The sequence below is a fragment of the Myxocyprinus asiaticus genome, chromosome 24, assembly GCF_019703515.2.
Source record: "Myxocyprinus asiaticus isolate MX2 ecotype Aquarium Trade chromosome 24, UBuf_Myxa_2, whole genome shotgun sequence".
Classification (NCBI taxonomy): Eukaryota; Metazoa; Chordata; class Actinopteri; order Cypriniformes; family Catostomidae; genus Myxocyprinus; species Myxocyprinus asiaticus.
In genome coordinates this window covers 5783253-5799531 of record NC_059367.1, presented here as the reverse complement: position 1 = coordinate 5799531, position 16279 = coordinate 5783253, and the positions used below count along the sequence as shown (strand labels likewise).

The 16279-nt window shown below is 38.2% G+C and overlaps 1 protein-coding gene across 1 annotated transcript; it reads right to left on the bottom strand.

Moving 5' to 3' along the window:
- LOC127415166 (ankyrin repeat and BTB/POZ domain-containing protein 1-like) lies at window positions 1–15770 on the bottom strand. Its single transcript, XM_051653783.1, has 12 exons — window positions 15498–15770; window positions 14409–14471; window positions 14266–14321; window positions 13937–14081; window positions 10693–10852; window positions 10152–10197; window positions 9948–10064; window positions 8907–9019; window positions 8722–8820; window positions 8352–8519; window positions 4073–4273; window positions 1–1763 (listed from the first exon to the last, which is right to left on the bottom strand). The coding sequence occupies exons 1-12, from the start codon at window positions 15551–15553 to the stop codon at window positions 1557–1559; spliced, it is 1431 nt and encodes a 476-aa protein (XP_051509743.1). The 5' UTR covers window positions 15554–15770; the 3' UTR covers window positions 1–1556.
- Between the last annotated feature and the right edge of the window lie 509 nt (window positions 15771–16279).

Below are 16279 nucleotides of genomic sequence, written 5' to 3'. Positions count from 1 at the left end.
TACTAAATATTATTTATTTTTTTCTTCTCTCTCTCTCTTTTTGCTCACTTTTGCACATCCCACATTAATTCATTAGAAATAAAATTACAATGCCAATGCATCTGACAGTAAACAAAGACATTTTATGACTTTATGACATTCATGATGTTCTTACACAAGTCTCATTCGTGGGAATTCTCTTTAGAACAACAGTTCAATAACACAAACATGCGCAAACACAAAGTGCCACTGAGGACATGAGCATAATATAATGTTGTAGATTTAATAAAACAGAATAAATAAAAGGCTATGAATTAAAATAAAACCATTGCTAAATGTTTTGGTGGAACAAGAGAGCAAGATAAGGGACAAACAATTTTAGGCACAATCATGTTAATCAAAAATGAGATGCAATTTAACAGTCTTTGTTAAATTTATGTGGATGCACTGCTGAAAACACAACAGTGCTGGAAGACACATCAGTAAGTGCAAGCTCATTTGTTGGCATAAATAATAAACTGTTCTTTTAGTGAATGTCACCTATGACACCAACACCAGAGAGAACTAATAAATTCTCTTTGGTCAAAATGACTGAGCAAGTCCTATCGTACAACACATATAATTGTAATAAGATTTTGAACAGACAAGTTCAGAATTTATAAATCAAAATACGTAAGCTTTCAAAACATCTTTAAATTCTCCAGACATCACGTATAATATATTTCTGTTCATAAGTGCATGCATCTTTTCGCAAAATAAATCACCTCATCCTAGATTAATTGTTTTAGAAATCACTGACTGCGTCTAAAATGTTATTGTAGATGTTACAGCAGCCTATTTATTTGTGCCCAGTGTTCGCAACGCTTCACAACAAAACAGTTTCTGTAAAGCTCATTAAATAATCTGCTACATTTGTTTACGTGATGCATTTATAAGAACGAATGGTGCAGACCCAAACATCATTATTACAAAGGATGCTGAAACACAACACTCACTACTGGTGATAATCAACATGGATTAAGCACACTGGAGTAAAGAGAAAAAAAAAAAGTACGGGAACGGCAAAAGGCTGGAGAAAGTTTCACACTGAATCACACTGGCACGACTTATAATCGTTTTCTTAAATCAGTATTTTTGTCTGGTTTTCCAGTAAAAATATCTAAACATCTTTAAAACTTTTAAAGCAAAATTGTGTAAGATATTAAGACTTGTGTTTTTTTTAATCCCACTGGCAAATAGTTTTTTTCTTGTTTTAAGCATACATCTAATAAAATTTAATGAGGTTTAAAAGAAAAATAAACTTAATTCATAAGATATATTCTCTTGAATATACTTGTTTCTTACACAATTTTGCTTCTCTAGTAAATCCATATAAACATACGATGTTCAGATACTTTTTATTGGAAAACAAGACAAAGATACCGATTAAAAAAATTCATTTTTTGCAGTTTGATCATATTAGTGCGTTACTGTTAATGTGATGCGAGTTTGCTACAGATTATTTGTTTTATGTGCAAGTAAAGCATTTCATAAATCCCTCACTGTCCCCATCTAATTTCCTCATCTCTTTTTTTTTTTTAGCACTCGAGGCCAATGCTGGCGAGCAGGAGCTCAAGGGCGCCAAGTTTCTGGTCGGCCTCCTCAATGGCACTGTACGTCTGAACATTACTGGCGATGTGAAAACGAATCTCGTCCACCAGTGGGATGGAGTCAGTTTCCTGCCTGGCAGCCACATTGCCAGCATCATCTCTGATCATATCCGCAAACTCTGGTCTCTCCACCAACTGAAACATACATCCAATAATCCCTTAACATCCAACTTCACACCCAAATTCGGAATGATACTATTGGTAAAACAATCCAAGCTAGAAACAGTTTTCAAATCTTGTAAAAAGAGTTGAACAAAGAGAAAGAGAGCTAGAAAAGAGCACTATGCAGACATATTATTACATTCACAAAGTTCCTAGTCCACCCAGAGCTCGTTAACATATGACTGCCCATATCAGTGCCTGTTCTGTATTTCAGTAATTTTGCGGGGGCATGGTTACTCTTTTCTCAAACAAAAAAGTTAGCCAATCTCAATAGAAGTAATTTATATATAGAAGTAATTTATATATAGAAGTCTTGAAGGTACAGTAGTAAAAAAACAGAAATTTTAAGTGTCAGAGATAGGGTGAAAAATGGTCATGTAAAACTAAAAAGTGACTTTTTTTACATAATTTATACATAATTGATGTCGGCCGTAGTAGTAGCGGTAGAAGCGTTTTAAAGTAGCTTATTCAGAGTATTTTGCCTTTACAAAAGACTTTATTCAACCAGTTTAAATATTCTGTCCCATTCCAACATTATTGTTCTAACAAACTCTAGAACACTGACAAACGCAACTCTTCACATGTCCACAAAATGGCGTTTCTATCACACTCGTAGTAAAAACATTCAGTCAGTGAACTGGAAAATTAATGCAGAGCAAACAGGGTTGCAAACATCAGAAATATCCACAGATAGACAGTCGCTACAGTTAATAAATTAATAGAATACAACAGGCATTTTGTTTTACTCACAGACTAAAAGGTGTTCATTTGTATACAGCATAGTGTTACATATGTTATATAAACAGATATGGCTTACATGTCGCGTTTGTTTTCGGTCGGCCGATATTAGCCTTTCGGTATATATCGGTATCGGTGTATATTTTACCGATATGCGCTGAAATGAAAACTTTTTTTTCAGAACATATAATGCCGAAAACAATGCTTTATAATTGGTGTCATAGCATAGTTTGTCCATCAGAGCACGCTCCGACTCCACTGTTTACAGAGCTGAACTGACGGTGGCTCTGCAGACAGGGCGGAGTTCAGCGGTGTCATCACGGTAAGTTGTTAACTATTTTGTTAAATACATACTGGAAACTTAAACAATGACCACATAATATTCACTTTTCAATATAACTAATATAACGTTAACCTTGTCCCTGACAACCATGTCACTAATGTCTGTTTGCTGTTAGCCAGCTATAGTTTGCCAGTGCAGTCAGTAATGTAGCAGATTGAAAGGTAAACATCAGAGCATCTTTTTGCAGCTCAGCAGACAACGGTGGGGTGGTGGATTGTGTCTGTTGAGTGTTAATTTCATGCTATGTTATTACCTAGTTGGTGAGACACAATGCTGGAAAGTAAAATAAACAATGTCCGTCTTTTACTCTCCGTGACAACGAGCTTATAGCTAAATAGCTAATCACGTAGCTACTTTCATTGTTGTCAGCTGAGTGGAAGCTAATGTGTAAACATGTATTCACCAAACTGTTTTTTTCAGGATTCACAGTTTGGTACTCCCTTCAACGGAACAATTCCAGTTGTTGCATTTACAAAATGTAATATTTAAAAGTCTGGTTTTCCACCGCTGAAAGTTTCCCCTGAACTTGTATAACAGAATACGGTGTAACACCACTGCCGCTGTTTATCTTGACTCGGCAGTATTAATATAGTCAGCATTTGACTAATACTAAACAGTAATACTGATGTTTATTTAGCTATTTATTTTATTTTTATTTATTCTTTATTTTAATTTTCAGCATTTGACTGATACTAAACAGTACTGATGTTTATTTAGCTATTTATTTTATTTTTATTTATTCTTTATTTTAATTTTCAGCATTTGACTGATACTAAACAGTACTGATGTTTATTTAGCTATTTATTTTATTTTTATTTATTCTTTATTTTAATGGTCAGCATTTGACTGATACTAAACAGTACTGATGTTTATTTAGCTATTTATTGTATTTTTATTTATTTATTTTCTCAGTGTTCATTTCTAGAATTTGTTGACAATGTATAATAATAATGTCAAATATTCTTTGATAAAAATATTTAAGAAAGAACACTTCTGAGTACCTTTGCATAGTCATATCGGTGCAAAATCGGTGAACAATCCACATAGAAAAGGTCTGTTTTCATTCCACCTCAAAAATTAAATATATCGGCCACCATATCGGTAATCGGTGAAATTTCCCTCTCTAAAATCGGTATCAGTCTCAAAAATCCCATATCGGTCGGGCTCTACTTATAAGCAAGCTACTCTATGTGTGACATACCCGCTCAATGATCTTGGCCATGTACTCTGTGCACTGATCCTCCAAACGCGAGAGACGGAAGAGTTTGGCCGTCTTCCACATGTACAGGACGTTCTCCTCATTTAGCAGCATGGCCAAAGTTCTGCCACACAGACGCTTCAAGCCCGGTAACAGGTACATATCAGCTACACACAGAATCTCATACGCGTTCTCATGTGACAGCTAGAACACAATGAAAGAAACATCATTAAGACACCTGACAGATCAGTGCCTGTTCTGTAGCATTAATGAAGGTGACTGTGAGGGTGTGTTTTAAAGGGGACAAATCATAGCAAACAATATTTTTCTTGCTCTTTTAAAATAAAGATGTTTGATGTACTATTTAGCAGGCACGGCTGGTCTATATGGGCAGGTAGGGCAGAGCCCTATTCATCCACTTGGATAAAAGATCCATCCTATAAACTACCAATAATGTTATTTGTTTACCCATAAATGTGTTCAAGATGCTGGCATATGTATTCAAAAGCAGGCCTAGATTTTATCCTATTTTTAAGTCGTAAAGTAGCTGAAAGCTCCGTTATACAGTGTTTGATATAGATATTCAAGCATGTGGGGCAGAAAGTCTGCTGCCATCCTGAGCTCCACAGCGCCCCTTAGTTTTTCCAATGGAAATCTGTGGTCAAATATGGTACTGCAACGAGCCCTCATTGAGACCCATTTGGGCAGAAATCAATCTGCCCATACGCAGCAGCAAATCAAAGATCATTTTAGTATTAGTGCACGCCAGCAGTGTGTCAGATTACGAACATGGCGAGCACTATCAGTGAATGTGTGTAACAGCGTGTCGTTTCTATTGCAAATTCAAGACAAACTGACCAAACAGTTTGGTCCTGAAGAGCCAGACATAAAAAATAGTTTGCAATCAAAAAATAAGTGTAGTAATAAGACATTGTATGTTTTGTATGATGACAAATTGTATGTCAAAAAGCCTTGGCTCTTGAAACTTTCTGTTTTAAATTTTACTGTGATTTAAAACATTATTATCATTATAAAGCATTTCGTTTTTTAGTACTGTGGAAACGTGTAAATGGCATGTAAATATTTATGTTTCTCTCTGTCTCCTCCCTGGGGTTATTCAACAACATTTAACATTATAAATAACTACAACAACAAGTCAACATTTTAGGATAAAGCGTTCTTATTTAGAATATTAGAAACAACATTATGTAAGGGTGACGCCTTGTGGTGGAATAATGCAACGATACCACATATTGTGTCAGTGTGTTTGTGTTTGACACGAGTTGAACAAGTTGAATAATGTAAAAAAAAATAATTAAAAAAAAAGATCTGCCTCACCCCACCCTATCTGTGGTCACAAGCTGCTACTGCTATGTAGACATTTTAGAAACAAAATTGAAGAAACTGGCCATTTAGAAATCGTTATGGTGATTAAGTGATAACCATGAATTAAATACCATAAAACTGCCCACATTTACATAACAACACCTATTCAGTATTGAAGGAATATTTCACCCAAAAATTTAAATTCTCATCATTTACTCACCCTCATGCCATCCCAGATGTGTATGACTTTCTTTATCAGCAGAACACAAACAAAGATTTTTAGAATATCTCAGCTCTGTAGGTTCGTACAATGCAAGTCAACTTTGAAGCTCAATATTTAAGTCCTTTTTTACTATAAATTATCCACCCTGCCCATGAAGAATGTGAATAGCCAAAAAAATGGAAAAAGACCTCCTCTTAGGAGTGTTTCTCACTCAAAAATGATTTGAATCACTTCAGTATCGCTTCAGAAGACAGAGTTGAAGTCAGAAGTTTACGTACACCTTAGCCAAATACATTTAAACTCAGTTTTTCACAATTCCTGACATTTAATCATAATGTAATAGAAAATGTTCCCTGTCTTAGGTCAGTTAGGATCACTACTTTATTTAAAGAATGTGAAATGTCAGGGCCTGGGTAGCTCAGCGAGTACTGACGCTGACTACCACCCCTGGAATCGCAAGTTCGAATCCAGGGCGTGCTGAGTGACTCCAGTCAGGTCTCCTAAGCAACAAAATTGGCCCGGTTGCTAGGGAGGGTAGAGTCACATGGGGCAACCTCCTCGTGGTTGCTATAATGCGTGGTTCTCGCTCTCGGTGGGGCACGTGGTGAGTTGCACGTGGATGCCGTGGAGAATAGCGTGAAGCCTCCACACGCTCTACGTCTCTGCGGTAATGCGCTTAACAAGTGACATGATTGACGGTCTCAGACGCGGAGGCAACTGAGATTTGTCCTCTGAAATCCATATTGAGGCGAGTCACTACACCACCACGAGGACTTACAGCACATGGGGAATTGGGCATTCCAAATTGGGGAGAAAAGAAAAAAAAAAGAAAAAAAGAATGTGAAATGTCAGAATAATAGTAGAGAGAATGATTTATTTCAGCTTTTATTTCTTTCATCACATTCCCAGTGGGCCAGAAGTTTACATACAATTTGTTCGTATTTGGTGGCATTGCTTTTAAATTGTTTATCTTGGGTCAAACGTTTTGGGTAGCCTTCCACAAGCTTCTCACAATAAGATGCTGGAATTTTGACCCATTCCTCCAGACAGAACTGGTGTCACTGAGTCAGGTTTGTAGGCCTCCTTGCTCGTACATGCTTTTTCAGTTCTGCCCACACATTTTCTTTCAGATTGAGGTCAGGGCTTTGTGATGGCCACCCCAATACCTTGACTTTGTTGTCCTTAAGCCATTTTGCCACAACTTTGGAGGTATGCTTGGGGTCACTGTCCATTTGCGACCAAGGGGGTTTTGGTTTTGGAGCATTGGCTTCTTCCTTGCTGAGCAGCCTTTCAGGTTATGTCGATATAGGACTTGTTTTACTGTGGATATAGATACTTGTCTACCTGTTTCCTCCAGCATCTTCACAAGGTCCTTTGCTGTTGTTCTGGGATTGATTTGCACTTTTCGCACAAAACTACATTCATCTCATGGAGACAGAATGCGTCTCCTTCCTGAGCGGTATGATGGCTGCGTGGTTCCATGGTGTTTATACTTGCGTACTATTGTTTGTACAGATAAACGTGGTACCTTCAGGCATTTGGAAATTGCTCCCAAGGATGAACCAGACTTGTGGAGGTCCACAATTTTTTTTTCTGAGGTCTTGGCTGATTTCATTTGATTTTCCCATGATGTCAAGCAAAGAGACACTGAGTTTGAAGGTAGGCCTTAAAATACATCCACAGGTACACCTCCAACTGACTCCAATTAGCCTATCAGAAGCTAATTGGCTAATTGCCTAAAGGCTTGACATCATTATCTGGAATTTTCCAAGCTGCTTAAAGTCAAAGCTAACTTAGTGAATGTAAATTTCTGACCCACTGGAATTGTGATATAGTCAATTAAAAGTGAAACAATCTGTCTGTAAACAATTGTTGGAAGAATTACTCATGTCATGCACAAAGCAGATTTGCTAAAACTACAGTTTGCTAAAATGAAATCTGTGGAGTGGTTAAAAAATGACTTTTAATGACTTCAACTTAAATGTATGTAAACTTCTGACTTCAACTGCATATTTAACCTCTGGAGTTGTATGGATAATTTTATGCTGCCTTTATGTGTTTTTTGGAGCTTCAAATTTCTGGCCACCATTCACTTGCATTGTATGGACATACAGAGCTGAAATATTCTTCTAAAAATCTTCATTTGTACTCAGCAGAAGAAAGAAACTCATACACATCTGGGATGGCATGAGGGTGAGTAAATGATGAGAGAATTTCCATTTTTGGGTGAACTATCCCTTTAAGCTGCTTGGCCCAACATATTGAATGGCAATGTGAACTACACCAGTACACAGAAGTTTGCCAGTCACAATATTTCCAATGACCTATATGTAAGCAGGCCATTAACATATAGAAGTTTTAAAGATACAGCAGCAAAAACAGCATGATTAATTCTAATGTTCAAAGAGAGGATGGGGAATGTTCATGTAAAGCTAAATTACAACTGTTTCTGTTGCAAGAAATCAGACTTCAGGGGTGAAAAAAAAAAATCAACTACTGGCCCAAGTGTGTTCCAGTCATATTCAATATTGAGTTTTCTGGAAACATAGCAATTTTAGTAAATGTTGGTTTGTTATAAACTATAGCTAAACAAAAACTTGCATTCAGTTTATGGTTGCCACATTTCTTGCCTTTCATTCTCTATTGTTAGAATGTATCTTAATCGGAGAGCTTGAATATAGAGTTTACGTGTCAGTGGATGTGTGAATTACAGCTATATGTGTTGGCGTGTACCTGAGTGTCATCACTGTAGATGTAGTAGAGGATTCTAGTAAACAGCTCATGAGACACATCATGAAGGGTGATCACTGGAATACTGGGATGAGTCTGCAGAGTTTCACCCTCACTGAAATGATCCTCCAATAATGCTTTGAAATAATCACTACGGCCACAGAAAAACGCCTGCACATAAGCACACACACATTTAATCAGCATAAAACACTCTCTCTAATCAAACCTTAAACGACCACAAAAGCATACAGCTGTCACTCTAATAATTGATTCTAAGTAATTAAAAATAAAGTCCAACAGAGGGATATTGTATTTATTCTTGGGCTGCCACTAACTCTGGATTATGCCTTTCACATGAATGACAAATACTGACCTTATGACACAGGAAGTCATAGCCCTCCACCCGGAAGCAGATGTCTGGATAGCTCGGAAAGCTGTCAGTTAGATCGAAAGGAAGCTGGCCATATCCAACCTACAGTAATAAACAGAGTGACAGTTTTCAAGGAATTGTGAAGCACATCACATCATCAAGCAAATAAATGTGTGTGAGTGTCTCACCCTGAGCTCAGCTGGCAGCGCACTGTCTGCGAGGAGAGCCATTTCATCCTGCAGCTGAAAGTCATGAGGATCCAGAGTCAACACCTTCACACATGTCCCGGGCTTACTGGAGACTGAAAGAAAGAGAACGATAATGACAAACAGCAGCAATTAAACTGCTTAAAGCTATTTTTTGGAATACCGCACATAAAATGTGCCAACTACCTGAAAGATATAATTGAAATAGTTAACCTCAGAAATCACACGTCTCTGTGACAGCCCTACCCTCTATACACTGCGGTAAGAGTTGGGGGAACTTTTTTAGCCAGTTAGAAGAATATCTCAGCTCTGTTGGTCCTTACAATGCAAGTCAACAGGGTCCAAAACTTTGAAGCTTTAAAAAGCACATAAAGGCAGCATAAAAGTAATCTATAAGACTCCGGAGGTTTAATCCTTGTCTTCTAAAGCGGTCTAATTGGGTTTGGGTGAGAACAGACCAAAATGTAACACATTTTTTACTATAAATCTTCACATCTGCAGTCTCTATGCATGATTATTTCATTACATTATTCCAAGCTCGATTATAGCGCCATCTAGCACTTTGTGTATGCGGCAAGCACTAGGAAGTGTAATTGAGTTTGAAATCATGATCGAACCAAGAGACTGCAATGGCAAGATGTACAGTGAAAAAGGAGATACATTTTGGTCTGTTCTCACCCAAAACCGATTAGATTACTTCAGAAGACATGGATCAAACCACTGGAGTCATATGGATTACTTTTATGCTGCCTTTATATGGTTTTTGGAGCTTCAAAATTTTGGACCCCATTCACTTGCATTGTATGGACCTGCAGAGATTAAATATTCTTTTAAAAATCTTCATTTGTGTTCTGCAGAAGAAAGAAAGTCTGGGATGGCATGACGGCGAGTAAACGATGAGAGAATCTTAATTTTTGGGTGAACTATCACTTTAAATTGAGCAGCTTGCATTTTGGCAAACTACAGTTTCAAAGTGGCTTCCTCAAGACTGATGTGTATTTGCAGGGTTGACTGTTTCCTCACCAAACTCATAAACCTGTTTGCACTTCACTTCCAGCTCCTCTATCAGCTCACTGATCTTGCACTGTTTGGCCAAACGCTTGCAGTCCTCCACATAATTCACATCTATGTCCAAACGACCTAAGGATAAACCAGCACAAGGTACAGAGTGATGAACAACTGTGTTTGGCTCTGGATGATTAACTCTGGGTCTGGTCTGATGCTCACCGGTGTAGAAATACTGCATGATTGCACCAAATGCTGCAGGGTTGACCTGAAAAGAGAAATTAACAGATTGACAGATTAGAGTCATGAAATTTTGATACATACTGGTGGAGAGAATGGTTAGAAGACAGGAGAGTCTGTTCTTAATTTAACACAGCCCTGGGGACATGATAATTAATCCTGCAGTAGCTAAAAACAGCTTAAGAAATGTGAACACCAAACTAAACACTTTTTGATGACAATATATTATTTGCAAACATACAAATTATATACATAATTCCTACAAACAGTAATATATCTGGTTTGACAAACTGTTTTCACACGTTTTGACAAATAAATGGTCATAAATGTTCATGCATCATCATGAAAACAATGAAGGATTCATAATACATGAGACATTGTAATATATGTCAGTATAAATCACAATTTCTGTCAAACATTTCACAACACTCATTTATGAGAAAGTAGAATGCCACTACAAACAAGGGGTGTGGTTTTGGCTTTGGAAGTGGTGTCATGCTTTGTGTGGTACAACAGTGCCTACCAGTGGATGTTTGAGGGCAATTGCACTCTTGCCCTTCCACTTGGTCTCCAGCATGTGGGCAAAGTATTCTGACCGTGCACTCAGGACACACCGGTGGGCCTTAAACATCTCCCCGTGCACTGCAAACGTAACATCACTGTAATTACCCTGCTCCAGAAGTCTACAACGGGGAAAAGAATCAAAGTGCAAGATTGAGTCTGACTGTGGTTTGTTTATGTGTGAGTGTGTATGTGTAGTTTTGATCTAATAGACGAAATTTCTGATGAAAATGTTTGTTAATTTAGTTAACATTTTTTTTCCCTCGTAAAAATTTGCTACACATAATGCATTATCCTAAACGGTCTAAAACATGATATAGCCTCTAAAGCGTGGAGTATTCACAACACAGTAGCTTCTTAAAGGTAGCTAATACTTCAGTATACCTTTTTTTTTTTACCAGTAATATGATTGATACAACTTTCATACATTTTTCAAAATGTTAGAATTTTTAATTGAAGTTTTCTCTGTTACAGTTTGACACACAATTTTATCATTTTGCACATTATCCTCCACTAAAATATATTATTTTTAAAGCAGTCGATTTAACACGTTAGTTCAGTGCAATTAATTATTTAAGAAATAATGTATTAAAAAATGTATGCAAATAATTGTGTCGCCACCTGGACCGTTATAAGGACTATTCCTATCAACTGAGCAACTCAAGCTTGAAGTACAACCTGTTTTCAACAGGGGGCAGTAAGCGAAACCCCAGCTGTATAGGCAATGCGCAGATGTACAGACTATTGATGGGAAGTCCGATTCTTTTCCACAAACCAGTTCTTTCAGACGGGTCGTTTCAATGAATCAGTTAAAAAAAAAAAAATCAGCATTTCTTCTATGTAATCACGCAATGACGTCACAAGAAATTCTAAAATCCCGGCATCGTGGTATACACACTCAAACACATTCAAATAAAGGCATATGAAAGCATATATTGCGGATTATTACATTTGATTCAATTAAGATATAATAAGGGGGGCCTAGGTAGCTCAGCCAGGGCGTGCTGAGTGACTCCAGTCAGGCTTCCTAAGCAACCAATTGGTCCAGTTGCTAGGGAGGGCAGAGTCACATTGGGTTAACCTCCTCATGGTCGCTATAATGTGGTTCTCGCTCTCAGTGGGGTGCGTGGTGAGTTGTGCATGAATGCCGCAGAGAATAACGTGAAGTCTCCACGCACGGTAGGTCTCCGTGGTAACGTGCTCAACAAGCCACGTGATAAGATGCGTGGATTGACGGTCTCAGAAGCGGAGGCAACTGAGATTCGTCCTCCGCCACCCGGATTGAGGTCCGGGTGGCAGACTATTTGAGTTGCTACGCCATCTATTTGAGTCACTACGCCACCACGAGGACTTAGAGTACATTGGGAATTGGGCATGTCAAATTGAGGAGAAAAGTGGAGGAAAAATAAATATATATTATAAAAACTTAAGGGTGTTTATTTTCATCAGCTTTTTTTTCAGTGATTCTGCATGTCAAATATGACTGACAGTTACTGATAACTTGGATAAGTTATTACATTAAAGTTTGGCACCTAAAGCACCCAATACAGACACTGATGTGCAAACGTGGATGTTCTATGAGTATAAAGCATATAAAGTGAATAAACTAGTCCTAATCAACTCAAACTTTTTACAGAAACCATGATCCAGCTCTTAACAACTTAAAATATAATCTACATGCACAATACTCAATAGTAAAATTCATTTACATCTCTCGACTGAAAGGTTTTTGTAGGTTATAATACAAATTTTATTTAATAAAACTAGTTGTATGAATATTTCCAGCAAGTTTTATTTGTTATTAGAAAAACTTACATTTCACCCCCTCATTCAAGTCCTCATGCATGATCCTAGTATCAGCAGAAAAGAACGATTTGTTCACAAACCAGACATCACTAGTTCAGACAACAAACCACACTCTGGTTTGCTTGACACTAGTGAGAGCACAAGACGAGAACACTTTCTTGTGTTCAAACATAGCTGGACGGAGAGCAATTCTGAATGCAGGGATCTCAAGACAAGTTTCAAACTATGTTTAACTTGACACAGTGACCTTAAAACGCTGTGTTTATAACGTGACACAACCAAAGTGAGACGCTCCAAGCGTTCCGCCTGATGCAGGTGTACATTGAGAAAAGCCCATATAATGAATCTATCTCGGACAGATTGATGAATTAAATTGCAAAATGGATCACAGTGGACTGTAGTGCAATGATAGGCCTATGTTCAATAATATGGAAGTAAGGGGGCCTGGGTAGCTCAGTGGTCAAATACGCTGGCTACCACCCCTGGAGTTCGCTAGTTCGAATCCAAGGGCGTGCTGAGTGACTCCAGCCAGGTCTCCTAAGCAACCAAATTGGCCCGGTTGCTAGGGTGGGTAGAGTCACATGGGGTAACCTCCTCGTGGTTGCTATAATGTGGTTCGTTCGCGGTGGGGCGCGTGGTGAGTCGAGCGTGGTTGCCATGGTGGATAGCGTGAAGCCTCCACAGGCGCTATGTCTCCGTGGCAACGCGCTCAACAAGCCACGTGATAAGATGCGCGGGTTGACGGTCTCAGACGCGGAGGCAACTAGGATTCGACCTCCGCCACCCGGACTGAGGCGAATCACTACGCGACCACGAGGACTTAAAAAAAGCACGTTGGGAATTGGCCATTCCAAATTGGGAGAAAAAGGGAAAAAAAAAAAAAAAAAAAAAAAAATAATAATAATATGGAAATAAACAATATATTGGATTCTGAAGCCAATTATTTATTTATTTTTTGGGGCTTATCAATGCTTTTCTCGTCTGCCACAATAATGTAATGCATTTTTATTATCTCAATTTTTATTTATAATAATATCTATATTTTAATTATAATTATTTAAATATAACTATAATTATTTAATCACTTTATATTGAATCATTGTTATTTGAGGGGCTTTCTCAGTAAATATTTATGCAATCAACTGCGATTAATTCAATTAATAATCTATTAAATAATCTGCATATCATGTCATTCATTTAATTCAAAATTATAATCAATTGACAGCACTAATTACTTTCATTGGCTAAAATATATGACATTTCAGTCAGAATAAAACTGACTCAAATTAATTAATAGGACATGAGGAAATATTGACTAAATTTAAAGGAAATTTAGTCAAAAGACAAACAAAAAACTGTGTAAAAATCAACATTGTGTGCGTGTGTGTAGTGACCCTCACGTCTGCAGGAACTGGTCATAGTAGTCTCTCTGCATGCCTTTCGCCGTGATGCGCTTGTACTCCTTGAGCAGGCGACGAATCGGATCATTCAACGCTCCGTACAGACAACGCTCGCCGTCAAACGTGTTCGCCTCACACTTTGCACCTGTCAGAGGAAAGATGCACTTGTAACATGCTACAAAACACCACAACTCTCTGGACAACAGTATGTGGACACCCAAACACCACACATAATATACTGGTTGAGCGTTTAATTTCAAAACCACTAGCATAAATAATCCTTTTGCCCATATAGTGTATTGACTACGAATGATTGATACAGCACTTACCGTTGGCAAGCAGGTACTGCACCAGCTCTTCGTGTCCACACAGACATGCATAATACCTGAATTAAGACAGAAGACATCAACATCAGTGACTTTATCAGCATTATGGACATCAACAATCAAAGGAAATGACGGCACAGGCTTACAGAGGTGTACTGTCCCACTTATCTCTGATGCTCAGTTCTACATCTCTCTGTTCAACCAGGTATCTAGAAAATGTGGGGGAAATGTCAACAGATAAAGCAAGAGCCAGATACACCAAAATATGCATCAATTCAAAACAAACCGAGAAACTTAAAGGAACAGTTCACGCAAAACTGAAAACTGTGTCATCATTTACTCACCTTCATGTTGTACCAAACCTGCCTAACTTCTTTTTGTGTTCCTCAGAGGAGAACTAATGTAATGCAGGTTGGGAGCAACATTAGGGTGATTCAATGGCAGAATTTTCATTTTTGGGAGAACTATCCCTTTAATATTGAATTGCTGCATAACACACACTATTTAGCATGTTTTAAGAAATCTGCAGTATTTAGGCACTATATACTGTATTTCATGACTAGTTGCTTAGATATGCATACATAGTATCCAAAAATTATACAGGCCATGCACATAGGGTAACGTATGCATATCAGCATCTACAGACAATATAGGGCTTGCAAATTGGTTAGATATGCATTTAAAGTATCCAGAGGCTATATAGTTTGTGCACTGAATGTCAGATGTGCATATATAGTTTATATAAGAGACTATATAAGAAATGCACACTTGTTTTAGATAGTGTCTGGAGACTATATAGAAAATGTACATTTGTTTAGGTTTACATAGGCGGAATTTAGAGACTGTAAAAACGAGGCATGTTTTGCTTGGATATGCATATACAGTATATGCAGACTTCAGTGACAATGCATATTTGTATATGTATATTCTATAGAGAGAGAGAGAGAGATTAGAGGCCATGTATATTTGTTTTGATATGCGTTTACAATTTCTCCAGACTATAGTATAAAGGTCATGTACATTTGCTTCAACATGAGTATAGTACCTATAGATTGTAAGGCTGTGTTTATGTGCCTCTATTTGCATATATAGTATCTATAGACTATATAAGTCGTGTATATTTGCTTTGATATGTATATAAAGCATATAAAGACTAAACAGGCCAGCGCTGATGCAGCAGGCGAAACTTCAACCAAAACAACATCAACAACACCTCCATCAGCTGTATGACCCACCTCACTCTGGCAATGTCGCCCTTTCTGCAGCTTGAAAACAGATCAACGGCGTCCATCTGCGCGGCGGTAAAGCTCCTCTGAAATGCATTGAAACGGCCTGTCTAACAGACAGGATCGGCTGCAAGCACTCGGTTATCGAAGGTTCTGGAAAAACAAACGCTGAGCCTTTTTCCAGGAGCGATTCGTGATATCTGTTGGCTCTTTTCGCCATGAAAGTGCTCACAAAATGTAAACAAGAAGCAGTAAAGTTGTGGTTTGCGTGCGGTACATCAGTGCCCTCTTGTGGACGATTGTGGAATATATGTGTGTGTATTTTTTTTTTTTTTACAATTCAACTTGTACAGACAAAGACTACTGTTGTACTGTTCTATCAGCACCCTCTTGTGGACTATCGTGGTACTGTTCTACCAGCGCCCTCTTGTGGACTACTGTGGTACTGTTCTACCAACACCATCTTGTGGACTACTGTGGTACTGTTCTACCAGCGCCCTCTTGTGGACTACTGTGGTACTGTTCTACCAGCACCCTCTTGTGGACTACTGTTGTACTGTTCTATCAGCGCCCTCTTGTGGACTACTGTAGTACTGTTCTACCAGTGCCCTTTTGTGGACCTCATGTGGTACTGTTCTACCAGCACCCTCTTGTGGACTACTGCAGTACTGTTCTACCAGCGCCCTCTTGTGGACTACTGTTGTACTGTTCTATCAGCGCCCTCTTGTGGACTACTGTTGTACCGTTCTATCAGCGCCCTCTTGTGGACTAATGTGGTACTGTTCTATCAG

Bases quoted from the DNA above. Each gene is read 5' to 3' on its own strand.
- LOC127415166 (XM_051653783.1), bottom strand. From the start codon at position 15,553: ATGGACGCCGTTGATCTGTTTTCAAGCTGCAGAAAGGGCGACATTGCC. The intron at 4,274-8,351 runs GTACACGCCAAC...ATTGTGTTCTAG, and splicing joins TCTACAGTGATGACACTCAG to CTGTCACATGAGAACGCGTA. The intron at 1,764-4,072 runs GTATGTCACACA...TGTATGTTTCAG, and splicing joins TGGCCAAGATCATTGAGCGG to TTGGTGGAGAGACCAGAGTT.